This window comes from Nuphar pumila, chromosome 2 (assembly GCF_984573655.1).
Source record: "Nuphar pumila chromosome 2, dmNupPumi1.hap1.1, whole genome shotgun sequence".
Lineage (NCBI taxonomy): Eukaryota > Viridiplantae > Streptophyta > Magnoliopsida > Nymphaeales > Nymphaeaceae > Nuphar > Nuphar pumila.
Window position 1 is genome coordinate 118,104,466 of NC_143250.1, and position 20,003 is coordinate 118,124,468.

General features: G+C 34.8%; 1 protein-coding gene across 1 annotated transcript in view; it reads left to right on the plus strand.

The window, feature by feature from the left end:
• The window catches only part of LOC149846895 (phospholipid:diacylglycerol acyltransferase 1-like), a 33,747-nt gene extending 14,536 nt beyond the window's left edge, over positions 1-19,211 (plus strand). The window contains exons 4-7 of the mRNA XM_089996649.1: positions 9,452-9,764; positions 16,899-17,167; positions 17,820-18,311; positions 18,892-19,211. Coding sequence (XP_089852775.1) covers positions 9,452-9,764; positions 16,899-17,167; positions 17,820-18,306 — 1,069 coding nt within the window. The 3' untranslated portion in view covers positions 18,307-18,311; positions 18,892-19,211. The remainder of the gene's footprint in view (positions 1-9,451; positions 9,765-16,898; positions 17,168-17,819; positions 18,312-18,891) is intronic.
• Positions 19,212-20,003: the final 792 nt, after the last annotated feature.

The following is a 20,003-nucleotide window of genomic DNA, read 5'->3' on the forward strand; positions in this document are numbered from 1 at the left end:
TCTGCTTCTTCAGTGACTGTTCAATCACCTCATGTACTTGTTTTCCATTTTTGAAATGAATTTAGGACTTAAATTCCATTTTCTGAGAGGAAGATGATAAAAACATTCTGTGCTGATTTGTACTGAAGTATGCGAAAATACAAAACAAGAGCCTCTAAGGGGTTACAAGATCATAAACACAAAGCCCACATGACAAGTCCCCTATGGGGACAATACAAAAGCCAACAAAGGCCACAACAAAAATAAAAAATATATTTTTATTGATATATGCTTTAGAATAAAAGGGGAGCAAAAGCCCCTATTTATAATACATGGATTAACTGTTGAGGAGCTCCCAATAGAGTCGTTGGGAGCTCTCAACGACTTTATAGTCAAATTGTCACGAAATAGTACGAATCTCAATGCACTCTGGAATGCGTCACATGAGCCAAGAATACAATGTAGTTAACGCACATTCACAATGGAAATACCCATAAAACACAAGACTTAAAAATAAACAATTTCATTAGGTATGAAATTCAAATAATACAAAAGAAATAAAAAAATTATAAAAGAGTCCCTTCTAACCGTTGGAGTTAGTCCAATGGCTAGAAATCTGTCACACGGTCTCTTCCAACAGGGCACCCCACCCGCACCCAGGCGGGTGCGACACTTGGACACAACTTCTTTTGTGTTAGGTGAAGTCCACTATACTGAGGTCCATTTCTATCCAAAAGTAGATTCAGTTAACCCTAATCAAGTCCATTTTTATCTATATTATATATATAAATACATAAATTCACACATATACACGTAGTGTTAACTTAAAACTATTAAAAATTATATATATATATATATATATATATATATATATATATATATATATATATATATATACCCTCCTCGCACCCAAGTTTTTTTAAAGTGCCGCATCACCGCATCCGCACCCTTACCCGCACCTATGTGTCATAGCTAGAAATCTAGTTGTTGGACTAGCCTCCAACGACTAGAACACAGTCAACCTAGGTTGATTAATGGCTTAGTCAACCTAGGTTGATTATATATAAATATATATTATATATAAATATATTATATATATACGTACTATATATATAAAGATATACATATGTATATATATACGCATGTACACACATTCTTATACTTATACATACTAAGGATACATTTATCTTAACACCCTCCCTCAAACTTACAGTTTGAAATTACAAACGAAGAAACCCATTACATAAAATATCTCTCATGGACTTCATCAGGTTCTTCCACTCGGTGCTTCTTTAAAAGGTGCTTAATCATACGCTCCATAATCCCAAAAGATCTTTAATAGCATTAATGCTTAAAGTACCTGCAGGAAGATATAACAAGAGCAGTCTAACAAGAAATAATTATACTTATATAACTTATGGCGAGAGGATGGCCGAACACTAAGTCAATTTAACTTTTTAAAAAATATTTAAAGTAAAACATGATAGTCATTAAGACACTCGACTTTAAAATGTTCTTAATTCTCAAGAGAACATAATTTTTTTTCAAAAAACATTAATGACTTTAAACATTCCTGAAAAGCATGCATCATTTTAGTACACATATATTTATCACATTAATGCATAATATCATATTTTTCTTGAAATATGAATTTTTCAAACAATCATTAATACTATGAAGAAATAATGCACAAAAGAGTTAAAGTCTCAATACATTTTCACTGCGGAAGGTACAAGAAATGATTTTCATTATTTAATTAAGAAAAGTCAAATAAGCAAAGATCAATTACATTTTTTGAAACAACATTAGATATGAAACAAAAAAATCACTTATGGACCAATAATCATTCAAGAGTACATGCTTAAAAACAGGTGAAAATACATAAAGAGATCCCAATGAGGATCCATACAAATACAATAGGAGTACACAAGCACCGATTTTACCAAAAAAAGTAATACAAAGTGAGAACAATTTTAAGAGCAATAAGATGCATATAATAGCCATTACGGCCATACGTATAAGAGATTTCACTAATGAAATGCTTAGAAAAACATGTGATGAAGTATGTGGAATTAAAGAACAAAGTGCAAAAGCACATACAAGCCCAAGCGTGAACAATACAAAGGCATGAAGGCATAATTGAAGCACAAAAGTGCATTAGCATAAGTCCACTATGGGACAATATGAAGAGCCAACAAAGGGCAACACATACAAGTAAAAATATATTTAATACATTCTTAGGAAAAACATACATTTATGCAAATTATGCAAGACAATCAATTATGGAATAACTCATTCAACTAACGCATAATGCAAAATGCATGAAAATATTTCAACAACCATTTCTCATAAAAGAGCAAATGAGTTTAGAAAAAATTACAAAGAGATTAAAAATCTCATATATCATAATGAATGAATTTCGCAACAAACAATCACCTCACTAGACCTTCAATCCTCAAAAATAAGTGTATTAGCGACTAGAAACAAGCGCATAATATCAATGCCACTTATGGGCTAAAAAAACACACAAAAGTGTGAATAAACATCTCTTATCTACATATAATGACACTCAACATGAGTGTATCAACTACTAGAACAAGAGTATAATCACAATGCCACTTATGGGCTAACACACAAAAGTGTGAATAACCATCTTTTGTCTATATATAATGACACTCAACATGAGTCTATCAGCTACTAGAACAAGAGTATAAAATGAGGTGCACACAACTCACTCCAAAAAACATCTCTGAATCAACAAAAACATATATGGATCTAGAGGCCAATCAACTATCAATCCGATCCAAGACTAGTGTTAACACTACACTCATAAACTTTGATAATTGTAGATTGATTAGATGATTTGAGGTGCACACATAACTCACCTCAACGGCTAACTCAGAATACCAACAATAATGAGTTCAGAGGCCAATCAACCATTAATCAGACTCAAGACAAAAATCTAGATTGATAGGATGACACGATGTGAACACATAACTCACCTCAACGGCTAACTCTGACCCAACAACAAAGCCAAGAGAGATGATGCATCATATATAAAATTTTGTGATGGACAAAATCAATGCCATAAGAAGACAATAAATACTTACAGAAATCAATTTCTAAATAGGTGAGTTCATATCAAATAACCGATTTAAAAAAACAAATTTCAAATCGAATACAATAAAGTTAGATGAAAACCTTATCATAAGAATTAGTGCAATTAGTTGCACAATCAATATGTCAATCGATGCAATCACATGCAATGCAACATAGGATGTCTTATGACGATTTTTACAAATTTGAGTAAGTAAATAAGCATGCAAATTACGATGCTTGAGAATCTTTCAAAAGATCATAAGTCCATTACTCAATACACAAGTGCACTAAGGCACATCTCATACAACATATCCAATAAATCTCACTAAATAGACAAAAATAACATATAATCTTTAGATCTAAACTATGTCACAGAGATTCGGCTAGCAGGGTGCCGCATCGACGCGACGCGGGTGCGGTCAACAGACCCAGGGTCATTTTGGTCCAATTTTCGGACTTAAAAAAAAAATTGCCAAGATTTTTTTTTTGCCCTATATGTCACAGGGATTCTCCAACTAGGTGCCGCACCCGCACCTGCACCCGATGCAGTCAACCTGATCCTGGGTGCAGTCAATGCACCCAAGGTCATTTATGTCCAACTTTTGGACTATATATATATATATATATATATATATATATAGTTTTTTATATTTTTGCCACACCCCCGCACCCAGGTTTTTTGAAAGTGTCGCACCCCCGCACCCACACCCACACCCACACCCTAACCCATGTGACATAGGATCTAAATATATTATGAGGCAATTGAAGGCAACATATAGAGAGTCCAAAAGAGCTAAGTGCACAATCACACAAATACAAAACCACTAGTGGGCACGATACAAAGAGCCAACTAAGAGCTATGCATAAACATAAAGATGTTAACGTTATTGATAAAATGTTCTCAAAGAGCCATAGAGATTTTAATAACATACATAACTATGAACCCACATATGATCGCATTAAACAAAAGATTTTTCTCATAATGCAATGAATATACAATCTCCAAGATGCATGATATAAGATATCAATACACAAGAAAGAAACCACTAAGGTAAGCAAAAAAAATGATTTAAGTATATGATAACAAGTCATGCTTATGCTTATTTAATAACGACTATTTGAGGTATATACCTAAAGATGCCTTAATCCAACACAAGTCATTTAAAAATAGTCTTACTTAATAGAACAATACTACTCAAACATACATGAAATAACATATTCACATGATAATAGAAAGACCTTATGAGAACATAGAAAACACGTCTATATTAAAAAAAGAATCACACAATACATCTTTTAAACTTTATGCTTGATCACATTATAAAAAAAAATCCAAAAGATAGTCCACACATACGTTAAGAGACATTCAAACATGAAATTTAGTATTTTGCAAAAACATGAAACACAGGATTTTAAGAAACCACGTATTTTGCAAAACATAAATTTTCACTACACATCACATATTTCAAAAACATTTAATTTTATTATAACCATTTTACAAACACTTACCATACATATGAAAATAGAAAAGCCAAAGATACATACTAGAATACAAAATTGCTAAATCAATACCATCCATTAATACAAATCTTTCTCAAAACCTCGATGCCTCACTCTGATACCATGTCACAAAATGATACGAATCCCAATGCACTCTGTAATGCGTCTCATTTGCCAAGAATGCAATGTAGTTAAACGCACATTCACAATGAAAATACCCATAGGACACCAGACTTAAAAATAAACAATTTCATTAAGTATGAAATTCAAATAATACAAAAAATAAAAAATTACAAAAGAGCCTCACTACAACACTCAAAACCTAGAAAACTACCCATCACTCTCTCACTTTCAAAGTCACATACCCACCCATATATATAGGCCAAAAAAAGGAGAGAAGAGAGGAGTTAAAAGGGAAGGAATGTCTTCTAGCCATTGGAGCTAGTCCAACGGCTAGAACACAGTCAAACTAGGTTGACCAATGGCTTAGTCAACCTAGGTTGATTAAGATAAATAAATAAATATATATATATATATATATATATATATGTATATACACACACACATGTACACATACATATATGTATACACATTACATATACACATACATATACATATACATATATATACATATACATATACATATCAAGGATACATTTATCTTAACACAAATGACCATAGATCCCATGTTCCAATAAAGAATGATCGAAAAAGATAAAAAATAAGAAATGTTAAAAAAATTGTTCCTAATAAAAATGCCTATTACAAGGGAAAAAAGACCAAAATGCCCTAAATATCAAAATAAATTACAGACTTAGATATATATAGATTTATATAGATATATATGCTATTTTAACAACCTCGTCAAACTTATGGTGTAAACACCAAAAGTTTATTGAGAAGAAACAAAAAACGAGGAGCAACAAGAGCTTTTATGAAGAAGTCTGTAAGCTGAAATTTTGATGTGACATATGACAACTCAATAGTTTTTCTCAAGAATTCATTATAGACATAATGACAGTCCATCTCAATGTGTTTGGTGCGCTCATGGAAGGTGTGGTTGCTAACAATGTAAATTGCATTTTTTTATCGCAACATATCTTCGAAGGTTTTGAGATGACAACCCCCATATCTCTGAAAAAGTTTCTTAACCATACAAGCTCCATAGTTTTCGTTGTCATAGACCTATACTCAACTTCAATAGATGATAATGAGACCTTCTACTACTTCTTGTATCTCCAAGCAATCAACGAATCTCTTAAAAATACACAAAATCAAGTAAATCTAAAGATGAAGATGAGGATAAGAAGAGCCCTTTAGTTATGGTGTTCTTAATATATCTGACAATCCTTAATACAACACTCATGTGCACGGTGGTCGAAGCATGTTGAAAGATAGGTTTTTTCTTGGCATATTTCGACAACCGCATCTTCTAGAGGAAGTAGAATAAATCTATGTAGAATATAAGATCTAACTTGTTCAAATTTGGGGCAAAGACCATACAAGAATTGAAAAAAATGTTCTCTTTTTATTTGTTGATGCCTAAGTTCTATATCTTCGATGGCAACCCATTTAGGCTCCAAAAGTGCCAACTCATCACATAGAAGGGATAAGGCACTAAAAAAGTCTCTCTCGGACACTTATGTCCTTAGTTGTTAAAGGTGACGCCTAGGCGACCTAAGCACAACCCCACTGCGTGGGCGACCAGGTTTGGGTGGTGGGGTCTCATATTACCACCTAGGTTTTTTTATGAGCTTAAGTTTTTTTTTTGGAAGATTTTTTTTTGAAGACATATCATTTGTTTTCTTCTTCGAGGAAGAGAAGAAGAAGAATAAGGAGAATACATGTTATTTGTCTATTGCTTGTATTATGTCTATTGTTGAGAAGAAGAAGAAGAAAAATAAGACATTATTTGTCTATTGCTTGTATTATGTCTATTGTTGAGAAGAAGAAGAATAAGACATTATTTGTCTATTGCTTGTATTATGTCTATTGTTGTTACTTTTTTTATACACGATTTTATTTTTTGTGTATTGTTCATTCACATTTGTTTATTCAATTGTTAATTTATTCTTAATTGTTAAGTTTATGTAATATAGTTTCTTTACAGTGTTCAACGGCATATTATTTGTATATTGCTTATTGTTGATTGATTTTATGTGTTATACAGGTTTCTTGTTATGTTATTTTTATTTTTTATTTATTTGGGGTACCGCCTAGGCTGCGCCTAAGCCTCGCCAGGCCATTTTAGGGGCTCACCACCTAGGCTTCGCCTAGCGCATATGACAAGTAAGCTCATGTCCCCTTGCTTGGTAGTTTTAATTTTTTCTTACAAGAAGTATTGTCTTGCTGGATCTTTTTGGGTATACATACCCTTCATAAAGAACCAAACCTCAGTAACTTTGCGAAATTTTGCAATGTTAGCACATATTTTAATGTCAAGTTGTTAACATTATTCATAAACCATGTAAGAATTTTTGCATGGTTATTCTACAAATCTTCTACTTTGTTTTGATCTATGTCACATAGGTGCGGACACGGGTGCGAAGCAATTTAAAAAAATTTGGACACGGAAACTCGGCTATATATATATATATATAAAACAATAATAAGACTCGGTCAAAGTTGTGCCCATTAGGGGACACAACTATATATCTATGTCACACGGACTCGGCTCCAAGGTCGACGCACCCGCGTCGACACGCACCGACACGGGTGCGGTTCGGACTCGGTCAACCCGACCTTGGGTGCGGTCAACGCACCCAGGGTCATTTTGGTCTATTTTTTGGATTTTTTTTTTAAATTTTCTGGGCTACAGAATTTTAAAAAAAAAATCTTGGGGGGAGGGGGGCGGTGCACAGTGGACTGTGCTGTGCACAGTCACAGACTGTGATTGTGCTGTGTCTTTGCACTTTTTTTTTAAATATATATATATATATATATATATATATATATATATATATATATATAGCTGAGTCCCCGTGTTCAAAAATTTTAAAATCGCGCCGCACCCGTGTCGCACCCGCACCCATGTGACATAGCTATATATATATAACAATAATAAGATTCGGCTATATATATATATATATAAATCGATTTTTTTTAGTTTTTTGCCTTAAAAAATGGATAAAAATAGACTCAGTCAAAGTTGGCCGAGTCCAAAATGTGGACGGACTCGGCTCCGGTGCGTTGACCGAGTCCGACACTTGGTTGACCATGTCCGCCCCGTGTTCGAAGCCGCACTCGTGTCGGGGCATGTCGACGGGGGTGCGTCGACCCCCTAGCAGAGTCCGTGTGACATAGGTTTTGATGAAGAATAGCTTTGACACGGTCATTTTCTTCAAGAGCTTTTTCTAAACCTCCTTCAAGTTTGGTAAGCTTTAATTGAGGTTCGGAAACCGTCTCCATCACATAACCCCAAAGTTTTTTTTTTCCTTAAGGTTATTTTCCATGACAACCACATCATATAGTTGGAGCCACTTAGCTTGAAGGAGATGTCGATCTTGACATCTTTCTCTATAATGAAGATGAGAAAAGAGAGAGAAGAATAGATAGATAAAGAAAAGGATGAAAAATGCACGATCACCACAAGCTTTTAGGAGCACACGGTCCCTTGAGCACTATGAATAACTTGCTTTAAGGTCCTTTTGCTCTGACACCATGTAATGAAGTATGTGAAAATACAAAACAAGAGTCTCTAAGGGCTTACAAGATCATAAATACAAAGTGCACACATAAGTCCACTATGGGACAATACAAAAGCCAACAAAGGCCACACCAAGAATAAAAAATATCTTTTTATTGATATATGCTTTAGCAAAAAGCAATAAAATGAAAGGGTGCGAAAGCCCCTATTTATAATACATGGATTGACTATTGAGAAACTCCCAATAGTCGTTGGGAGCTCCCAACGGTCATATTTATGACCGTTGCAGAGCCCCCCCCAATGACTCAATGGTCAAATGACCATAGAGCCTATGCTCCAATAAAGAAAAACAGAAAAAGATAAAAAAATAAGAAATGTTAAAACATTCTTCCTAATGAACAGTGCCTATTACAAGGAGAAAAAGACAAAAATGCCCCTAATTATCAAAATAAATTACAGACTTAGATATATATAGATCTATATATATAGATATATATGCTATTTTAACATGATTTACTGATTTTCTAACCCTTTCTGCTGAAACTATCGGCCATGTCATATTTTGTATACAATTTTTTTTTTCTCTTGTTCATTTGGCTTTTTGTTACTTTAATAAGTCATTATTAAAGGTATAATACTATATTTCTAATGCAGAAGCTTGTGTAACTTGATCCTTTGCATATATAGCAAAACAGTGCTGTTTTTTATGCTGGTTTATATACAGTTGCTTTGTTTACTGACAAACGCATATATCGTGATAGTTGTGGATCTTAGTGTTACATTATGCTTTGGTGATTTATAATGTCTGTGTTGCCAAATTTTCTTTTATATGAGATGATTTCTGGGATGCAATTACACTTTTCACCCTTGTGGGACAACTAATGTCTTTCTTGGGTAGTAAGGAGATATATGCTTGCTCCATAGAAGAATCTCTTAATATGAAGGTCAGCTGTTCTTAAGAGTTCTGAGGGGAAGTGTTTCTAGAGATTACATGGTTCCTCTGTATCTGCTGAGGAGGACTAAATGGCACATCATTCATACAATTAACATAATATTACAATAAATGTCCTTATGGATACGAATATTGAAAAAAAGCAAGCAACATACCAATGAACCTGAAAATTTTTGTAGTTTATTATTTCAGTTCACATCTTAACTTCTCCTTTGCTGGGCATCTGTTAACTTGTTATAGATTCAATATGATTCAAACAGTTTTAATTTATGCAGGGCAATTGCACCTGGTGTGCTAGACTCTGAGTTGTTTGGTTTTCAAACCTTACATCATGTGATGAAGATGTCTCGTACATGGGACTCAACCATGTCAATGATACCAAAAGGTGGAGACACCATTTGGGGTGACCTGGACTGGTCGCCTGAAGATGGCTATGATTGCAACCAAAGAAAAATGAAAAATAGTGATACAGCGAATTATGCACACAGCCTGGAAGCCAAAACCAAGGTGCACTATGGAAGGGTTGTTTCTTTTGGAAAAGATGTGGCTGAGGCACCTTCTTCCCAGATTGAGAGGAAGGATTTTAAGGTAAATTTCCAAACTCCAAATGTTTGGCACAGGTTCTCTCTGCATGGATGCTTGTGTTTACACATATGTCCTTATAACTGGAACTGTTTTCTTCACAATTTTCTATGCCACCGTCTTCTTGCCATTCAGTCTGGACTTGCTTTCCTGATACAGTACTGTGTTCTGAAACCAAAAAGATCACTAATTTTTCCAAAGCATAAGTGTTGATCCATTGATCATTGAGAGAATTTGAATCTCCTCATATTGAAAACTCAACATCCATAGAATGACAATATGAAGGGTTCTGTGAGGCATCACCCATGCCTAATCAGAATTTATACACCCAAGAATCTGTAGGCACTGGTCGATGGAGCCTTCATGGTGATAGCTTTTGCAAAAATATACCACCACATTTGTCTGTGATGATAAGTACACCCTTACTGCATTTATGGCAGGTTACTTTTTGCATGGCCAAACACAACTTTTAATACTTTTTGCTGCATTTATGGCAGGTTAGAGTGGGTTGTGACATGTAATGACCATTAATGATCACAGCAAGAAGGAAAATCAAGGAGCTGCTCATTGCTACAAAATCTGTTAAATCAGTGTGGTGACTAAAATTTCTTAATAGGATTAGTGTTGGACATGGAGTATCCAAATTGACGACAATGTATAAATGTTTAAAAGCATAGTCACTTCTCTTGAGCCTTGAGACATAAAATAACATTTGGTTGTGTCCAATGTTGTGAAAAGCGTTGAGGCGTAGCGAGGCACCCCACCAAAATCTAAGGCGAGGCATAAAGCGTAAGCCTCAAATTTTTTTTTGAAAACTTTAAAAAATATCTAAAATTATAAATAAAAAAAAATGCTTTATTGATGAAGCAACAACTAACAATAAATAAAAAATCTTAAATAAATACTGAAAAAATATGAGATTAACGTGTAAAGTAACATTAATACAACTTGATCTACGTAAGTATCTAAGAAATAAAATATGAGCATTCATTAAATAAAAAATTAACATTAACAACCAAATACATATTAGCATTAACAACATTATGTCATAATTAAAAATGCATGTTAGCATTAACAACAAAATGTTAATATATTTGTCCAAAACTCTTCAAAATGAGACTATTAGCATTCACAAGTGCAAATGAAAGACCCAAAAAACATATAAATGCCCATATCTCTATGATATGAATTAGGTTTTAAGCTCTTCTTGTGTCTCGTCATCATCAATATCTAAGTCTTCAATGTCATCATCTGATGAATCCATATAAATAGGTTCTTCTTCATCCTCATTCTCTGACTTTTCATCATCAGTACTTTCTTCCTCCGCATTCTCGATCACTTATTTTGCTTTTCTTTTTACTTTAATAAAAAATCATGTATTAAATACTTAATTTATCTAATCAAAAAAATACATTTCTATTCATAGAAAGGTAAAAGAAATATAGCTTTACCTAGATCTCTTGAAGACCTGTCTTGCCTAGAACCACTTGGTGAATAATGAGGTGAAGTGACTTTTTCAATAGGCACATGCTCAATGGCATTTATGTCGAAGTTCACATCCAAACATGAATCCTCCAACCAATTGGGATCACTAGGCAACACCAAATCTTCCTTCTCCACAATCCACTCATCGTCTGAGTCTATATGATCTAGACATATAGGGTCTTTGGTAGCCCTCCTCCTCATATTTTTCTTTCTTAATTTCATATTGTACATTACAAAAACCAATGCATTCATCTTCTCTTATTCAAGTCTATTATTCCGTTTTGTATGCACCTATAATTCTAAATCATTGATAATTAATTATAAAATAATTAAACTTATGCAAATATATTTCAAAAATAAAATACAAAGTCACAAACCAATAAGAAAGTACTCCAATTCCTCTCACATCCTGATGCACCACACGTCAAACTTAGAATTTGAATTGCAAAATTTATCAATTTAGGATTTTTGTGCCCAAATGAACTTCACCAATCAGCTGCATTTAAATAAAACAATAAAAAATGCTAAAAATATTTAAAATGTCACAATTAATAAAAAATAATAAAACATAAACAAAATATTAACAAATAACAACATAATTGCAAACTTACCAGGACTTTTGAATTTTCTTGTTGTAACGGTTGCCTCTCTACCAAAAAACCCCTTTGCCTTTTTAAATGCATCGATGTGTGTTGTAATTTTCAACCGAACATTTGCATCAGAAACCAAATTTTCAATACAATCATAAAAGTCACTCATAACTTCTTCATCTAGGTTGAAGTTGTCAGCATAATGAAATAAAGATTTAAATAATAGGCAGCTGCATGCAAAGACTTATAAAGTTGTAAGTCTCATCGTCTATCAATGATGTCTCAAATATGTTTATATTTTTTTTCAACATTGTCAAGGTTTGAAGCAATTTTCTCATTTTCTCTATCCATTGCCTCGTACAAAAATCTCATAGCAGACTCATCTGCATCCACTAATCGCAATACTTTAACGAGAGGCAGTGTAGCTTTAGTTGCATATGATATAACAACCCAAAACTTATGATCATTAAGAACAATATAATAAATGTTCTTAGCATAAGATTTCTTATAGTAATTAGATGATCTAAAATTTGAATATAAGAACATCGACTTCAACTCTTTCTTGTGACATCCAATACTATGAAGCATGAGATATTATGACAAAACAAGTGACGACTGGACGTAGAAGTTTTTTTTTTCTTTGTGAACTTTCTCATCAAATTTAATACTCACACTGACTATAGATATATCTTGTAATTTTTTTTCCCTTTTCCGCTGTATCTTTAAAAATTGATATATTTTCAATATCTTATAACATCATATCCAAATAGTGCGCCGCACATGGTGTCCAAAAATATATTTTTTCTGTTGTTAACATATTCTTAGTTGCCACATAATTTGGTGCATTATCTGTAATGAATTGCACCACATTCCTTTCACCAACTTTTTTAAGAACTTCAAACAACTTACACAAATTTGTAACAGTTTTTTTCATGTCGCAGACTTCAAAAATATTGTCTCAAATGAGCTGTTCACAAGAAAATTAATTAAGTTTCTTCCTTTTTCATCTATGTAACCATCTGACATAATGTTGCAACAAACTTTTGGCCATTCATTTTTGAAATCTATTAAAATTTCATGAGTACAATCTATCTCATCCTTCAAAATTCACGTTTTGATCTCGTGGTAAGAAGGCGGTTTGAACCCTCACCCATAATTTGCAATAACTTCTACCAATAAACCAAAAGATAGATTGCTGCAAAGATTAAATGATAGGGCATTGAAATAAAAAATCTACTAATGACACTACATATACTTTTTCTCTCGTCCCTTTTGAAAGCAGTGTTTATTGTTGTTTGTCGTACTTCTTTATTTATAAAGAGGTCCATGAGATCACTTGTGCTTGTTTTTGCAACATTACACGATCCACTAGCTTCTTTGTTAACATTATCGCTTGTTGATGATCCAAAATAAACACTCTCAATTTCAAGCTTGTTTTTTTTCTCCTCTTGTTTCTTTTGCTTTTGATCTCTTAGATGATTCTGGAAAAACCTTTTCACATCATGTGGAATTGCTTCACACAAACTTGCACCATATTTTGTGCCAGCTAAGTGATGTTTCACACAATGTTTTATATAGTCCAATGAATTCATGTTCATATTCAATAAGAATCAACATATATAACTTGGAACAAATTATATAGCTGTGAAAAAAATTGAGCATACATAATTTTTTATACAAGGGCTACATAAATTCTATATAAGCCATCTAGATGAACTTATACATGAATTAACAAGAGTTGAACACCAATTATTCATGCTCAGTTCGGCCACAAATTGCTCATAGATTTGTGCCCATAGTTGTTCAATTGTATACTATGAATACACCTTATTGTAAACCAAACAAATGCACCATTAGAGCTCCACTATCCATGATAAATAATAACTAAACACTTATTTTAAAATAATTTATCATAATAATATTTAAGAGTGAATAGGTCATGTTGGCTATGAGATTCTTACAAACATGAAGATAACATAGACATGCTGGATAGAACACAGGGAATTTGTGAAACTAGGAAAAGGGACATGCTTGTGTGGTGTTTTGTGCAGAATATACAGAATATATACATGTGGCATTCAAAATTCAATATAGTGAGCTCACAACTTCCACAGACATACATGAATGTTAACAATTTTCGCCACAAATTTAAACTCATAAATTCAAATTTGGCATCATAAGCATGGCCGCACGAGCATTGAGTAATTTCATAAAGAAAACATATTAAAAGACATTGTGCATTTTAAGAACAGTTAACAAATGTATCACTGATAGAATATTTCTTAATGTGTTTTCTTTATAGAATTACTAAAAATTCCTGCGATTGGTGACGATTAATGCATCAAATCACAATGTCAAAATTTAAAATCTTGTTAGGGCATATGAATGGTATAAATTCGTGGTGAAAATTTTAGATTTCCATGTATAACAGTGAATGCTAATAACTCCTTGCAATATAAAGCAATAAAGCATGAAGTCATCTTAGAGGTGCAAGTTCATGGACAAGAATTCTAACGCCATTATGATTAACAAGCATTAAATAATTATTCAAGTTGAACATCCAAATACATATGTCCATGAAGACTCATAGCACACTTGGTGCCTTGTGTCCCTGTCAGTGTCGTGTTGTATGAAAACCGAAGAAACATGCTACGCGAAGTATCTGCATGACATAAATGAGAATAGCTCACTGGCTCATTGCACTGTCATGTGAACAACACTCAGGGACCAACTAGAACTGGTCAGTAAAGAAAAAAACATATTAAAATCTATTTGAATTCATACTTTAATAATAAAAAAAATCATACCTTCTTCTTCTTGTTATTTCGAAAGGCAAGCTGGGGTTAGGCGGACAAACGAGATTGGTGGGAGAGACTGAGACAGACGAGAGAGGTGGGAGAGACTAGAGAGACGAGAGAGGTGAGGCCGACGAGAGAGGCGGGAGAGACGAGAGAGGTGAGACCATGGTTGCCAGTTGAGGAAGCGGGAGCGGGAGCGGGAAGCGATGCACTTTCAAAATTTTAGGAAGCGGGGAAGCGTGGGACCACTTAGGACCGATTCGGGAAGTGTCTCGGAAGCGACCTAGGAAGCGTCTCGGAAGCGACCCAGGAAGCGTCTCGGAAGCGAGGGGGAAGCGAAAAAATAAAAAATAAAAAATAAAAAATACAAAAAAATTGAAAAAACAGGGGAAGCAAGGGGGAAGCGAGGAAGCGTGGGGGAAGCGAGGGGGAAGCGTGATGGGAAGCGTGCTTCCCATTAAAGGGAAGCACGTCCCCCATTAAAGGGAAGCGCGCTTCCCAAAAAAGGGGGACGCTTCCCCCCAAGCTTCGGAAGTGCGACGTTTCACGCTTCCGAAGCGCGCTTCGGGGAAGCGTGCTTCCCCTTTTAGCTAGGCGCTTCCGGTAACCCTGGGTGAGACAGACGAGAAAGACGAGCGAGGTGGGAGAGACGAGAGAGACCAGAGAGGTGGGAGAGAGCGAGTGAGAAAGAGAGCCCCCGATCCTAATTAGGGTCGGGGCCCCTCTAATTTTCCCCTAATTTTTGGTCAAATGGGGGCTTTGACCCCCATTTGACCAAAAACCTGAGATGTGCCTCGCCCTAAGGCACACGCCTCAAAGCATATGAGGCGTACGCCTCAGGGCATTTGAGCTTTTTTGTTGCACCTCAAGGCACAAAGGCCCTCGCCTTGAGGTGAGGCACACTTTTTGCGCCTTGAGACACGTTTTTAATAACACTGGTTGTGTCCAATGAAGTTGATGTAGCATAGATGTCAAACTTTCATCTCCATGCCAGATGGCCTGGTGTGTGTGGATCTAGCAAGTGATAATTGGAACCTCATACTTGAATCCAATAAAATTCTTAGACAGCATGGTGTTTCAGTAGTGCCTTATTGCTTACAGCAATAATTGTTTTTCTTTTGAACTTACCAATAGAAGGTTTAAATTAGAGAAGATAGATTTCTTTCTTTCCCTCTGGTGAATGTTTATATTGAACATGCATAGCCATGACTGACAAATTTTCTTATATAAGGGGTTAGATTGCTATAATGAAAGAGGTAGAATAGGGTATGTTATTGCAAATTTGAGAACTTGTGATTGCCAATTGAGCGTTCTTGGTTATTACTTTTATCTCCTTCAAGTCTCAAATTATGAGGGATTTTTTAATCTTAGTCTTACATAACTTTTTCTCACATTTTGTAAGAATCCAGCATGTGAATGGATTTTTCCTCTTCACTATATTGCCATCTAAATGTAGCCTGGAGATAAGTTTGAAGGTGATCTTTTGGGTTCCTTCACCAGCGATGTGGGTATAGGTCATAATGATATTCTTTATTTACCTTTGCATCATTTCTTCAAACTACTAGTAGCTCACATATTGCAATAATTAGTGTTAAATTGTTTTATGTAGTGATAGGATCAGCTTGTTGTCATGATTGGAGTGGTCAGCTCAGCCTCGACAGTATCATAGTGGTGCAAAGACATCAATATGATTGATTTAATTCTGGAACCATTCCTACTTGAATTTGTTATAATGCTAATAGGAAGTGGCAATCACTTTATGCACAAAGTCTATACATCATATATTTATGCTCACTAACCCAACTTGGTTTGCCACACGACACCTTTAAACTGTACTCTTCAGAATCATAAGCACTTTGGGCCTTATTGATTGGCCAGTATGCTCATATCACTTGTCAAGGGATGCCAAACCATTTTAAAAAGATATAATGACCTTCTCAAGATATTAATCATACAATAGTGCTGAAAAAGTTGTCCTGCAAGACAAATTATGTTTACTGGATTTTCTTTTGTCCTTTTATCTTATTGTTTTCTTTGAGCCAATGCAATGATCATGGACAGGTGGCAAAAGATGCACCTGTCGTTGGTTATCTTTCAAAAATTGCAGTATGATATGCCCAGCTAGGCACCTACCCACCCATAAATATGCGTGCATGCACACACACACACATACACATACACATACACAGCTCCATTTGTGCAACTGCTTCTAATTAAAGATCTTCATTTCTTTTCATCCTTGATTTGTTTCTAATTGTAATGTGCAGGATGCTGCTGACAAGAACAAGCCAGTAAATTCAAATGCATCCTGCTCTGGAGATGTCTGGACAGAATATCATGAAATGAGTTGGGGTGGCATCAAGTCAGTTTCTGACTACAAGGTTTACACTGCTGGATCTCTCTTAGAGCTACTTCACTTTGTTGCTCCAAAAATGATGCAGCGTGGGGGAGCTCATTTTTCATATGGGATTGCTGACAATTTGGATGACCCAAAGTATAACCACTACAAATATTGGTCAAACCCTTTGGAAACAAAGTGAGACCCTTTTTTCTTTTTTTGACAATCATAACTTATAGCTAGTATAAATAATGATTTATAAATGGTTCCTAATAGCTTTTTCTACAAGAAACTAGACAAGTTTTCAGACTCCTGAATTTTTTTTATAGCCATGCCGGGGAATAACTATTGATAAAAATTCTAATATTTGGCAGTGAAAACTCTTGATATGATGTTTTCAGCGTGTTGAGTTTCCAAGTTTCCTTGTTGAATTTCAGTCTGTTGAAAACTCAAACAACTTAAATTCTAGAGAGAGACATACAATTGTTTCAATGGAATGTGCACACGCTTTAAAAGAAGGGAACTGTTATTTCTTCCAAGAAATTTGTTTTACCAGGAAAACTGAACAGAAATTGATTATCTTAGCATGACCATTTTCCCTTGTTTAATAGCTGATTACATTAAGACCAGTTATGATTCAGTAGTTCCCATTATTGTGCTTTGCGTTGATACCACTTAAATAATGATAGTAGAAGAGAAAAACAAATTAATAGAAGTTTTCTTTTTAAATAATTCAATTGGCTGTTTTGCAAATTATTCTCCTTTTTGGAATGATCCTAAAACAGCCTGTGATGTTCCTTCATTGAGGGTTTCTGTGAATCTAAGTTATGCCTTTGTTGTCTAAATGTAGGTTACCAGATGCTCCTGATATGGAGATCTATTCTATGTATGGAGTTGGTGTACCTACTGAAAGATCATATGTTTACAAACTGTCCCGCTCATCGGAGACCTGCTTCATCCCTTTCCAGATTGATACTTCAGCTGATGGCAGAGAACCAGGGAGTTGTTTGAAAGGTGGTGTTTTTTCAGTTGATGGGGATGAAACTGTACCAGTCTTGAGTTCAGGCTTTATGTGTGCAAGAGCTTGGCGTGGAAAAACAAGATTTAATCCTTCAGGAATCAAGACCTATGTGAGGGAATATGATCATGCTCCTCCTGCAAACCTTTTGGAGGGCCGCGGCACTCAGAGTGGTGCTCATGTAGATATTATGGGAAACTTTCAATTAATTGAAGATATTATCAGAGTGGCAGCAGGAGCTACAGGAGAAGAGCTGGGTGGCGACCAAGTGTATTCCGATATCTTTAGATGGTCTGAAAATATCAAGTTGAAACTGTAATTCAGGTAACCTTTTGAACTTGTCACAATGTGCTCCTTTTAGCAGCTAATCGTACTTTTATTTCGAAGGATACATTAATTCAGTACCATGAATATGATGTTGGGAATAAAAGCGTCCGGGGTGATGACTACTGATCCAAAGTCAAGCTACATTTGAAAGGGAATTCAGATGCTCTATACTGCCTAGAGACCAGGATTTGAAATAGTTTTTACCTAGAATGTTTAAACTAAATCATCAATTTAAAATCTCTTAGTACTGGCCATGGATTCAAGATCAAGATTCGAAAACTTCTGTAACTCATGTTCAAGATTGTCTTGAAAATCAGGGTTTTCCTTTATCTGTTTACATAACCATGTTTGAGGAAGACTGATCTAGACCAAATTGACATTTGGAAGGAAAATGGAAAATGAAATCCTGTTAGACTTCAAGAGCTTAGCCTGGAAAAAGAAACATGAACTACTATATATCATAATGTCACTATAAATTTTTGAGAATGCCACACACCCCACCCCCCCTGTTCATCTTCATCATCTGGTTCCCAGTGATGGTATTTGCTGAACTTGGAATTGCTAATCAATTTTACAGATGATTGGTGATCAGATTGAGCCATCAAGGCATTGAGCAGCTGGTTGTAAGGCTCGGGCGATATTTACTTCTCTGCACTCTATGAGCGATTTGGTGATATGTTGGACATGTTTATCATTGTTATTGGATATTGGTTTGCGGCATCTAGAGCTTGGTTCTCCCAATAGTGCCTGAGGACTCAAGTCACACCATCGCTCATTGAATTTGCCTATATTTATTTATTATTTTTTGAAGCTGAAGCTGATCCTGTATTCTGCAACAATATTTAAGTGTGTATTATTCGGAGGTTCTTGATTAAAAGTTTCTGTGCCCTTTGTAGTGTGCATTGCAGAGCTCCTTTTTCAGCTTCTAGCTATTTGAGACACTGTGTTTTATATCTTTCTGCTTTACGTTATGGTTTAAAAAAAATCGAAGAGGCACTTTTCCCGCAGGGCATAGATTTCCTGTTTGCCTGGTCGAGCTGCTGGAACTTGGTTTGGGATGTCAATGGATCGGGTATACCGATATCTAACCACATTCTGAATCCAATTAGTCAGGTTCGGTTAAGAAAATTGAATCCGATTAGTAATCGGATTGGGTTTTGGTGTAATGATTTCATGTCCGAATCCAACAGATACCCGATTTTGATGGATATCAGAATCCGGTTACATGTATCTTTTTGGATTTGATATTTGCTTTTTTCCATCCAAATCTGAATCTGAATCCCAGTCCGATCAGCCAATATCTGATTATTTGGATTTGGTATTGGCTACATCCCACCCGAATCCCAACAGTTTTACATCCCTAAACTTGGTCATGAATTGTTCTACAACATAATAGGCTTATCATGAGAAATTATTAAGTTTGGAGTAAGTATTAGCTTATTTTTCTCTTTTTCAGTAAAATTTAATTATTATTTTTAACAATATTTCAATAAAAACATTTAAATATTAAAATATCAAAATATGTTTTTTTGTTGATTAAAAGTTGAAAATCTTGTGTCATGGTGTACCTATTTTGAAAAATTTTCAAATGCGGGTTAAGCTTGCATCCCGTGACCTCGAGTCCACGTAACTTCATGATGTAAGAGTGCAACCAGGAAATCCATTGAAGTGCTAGTTTGCATCATATTT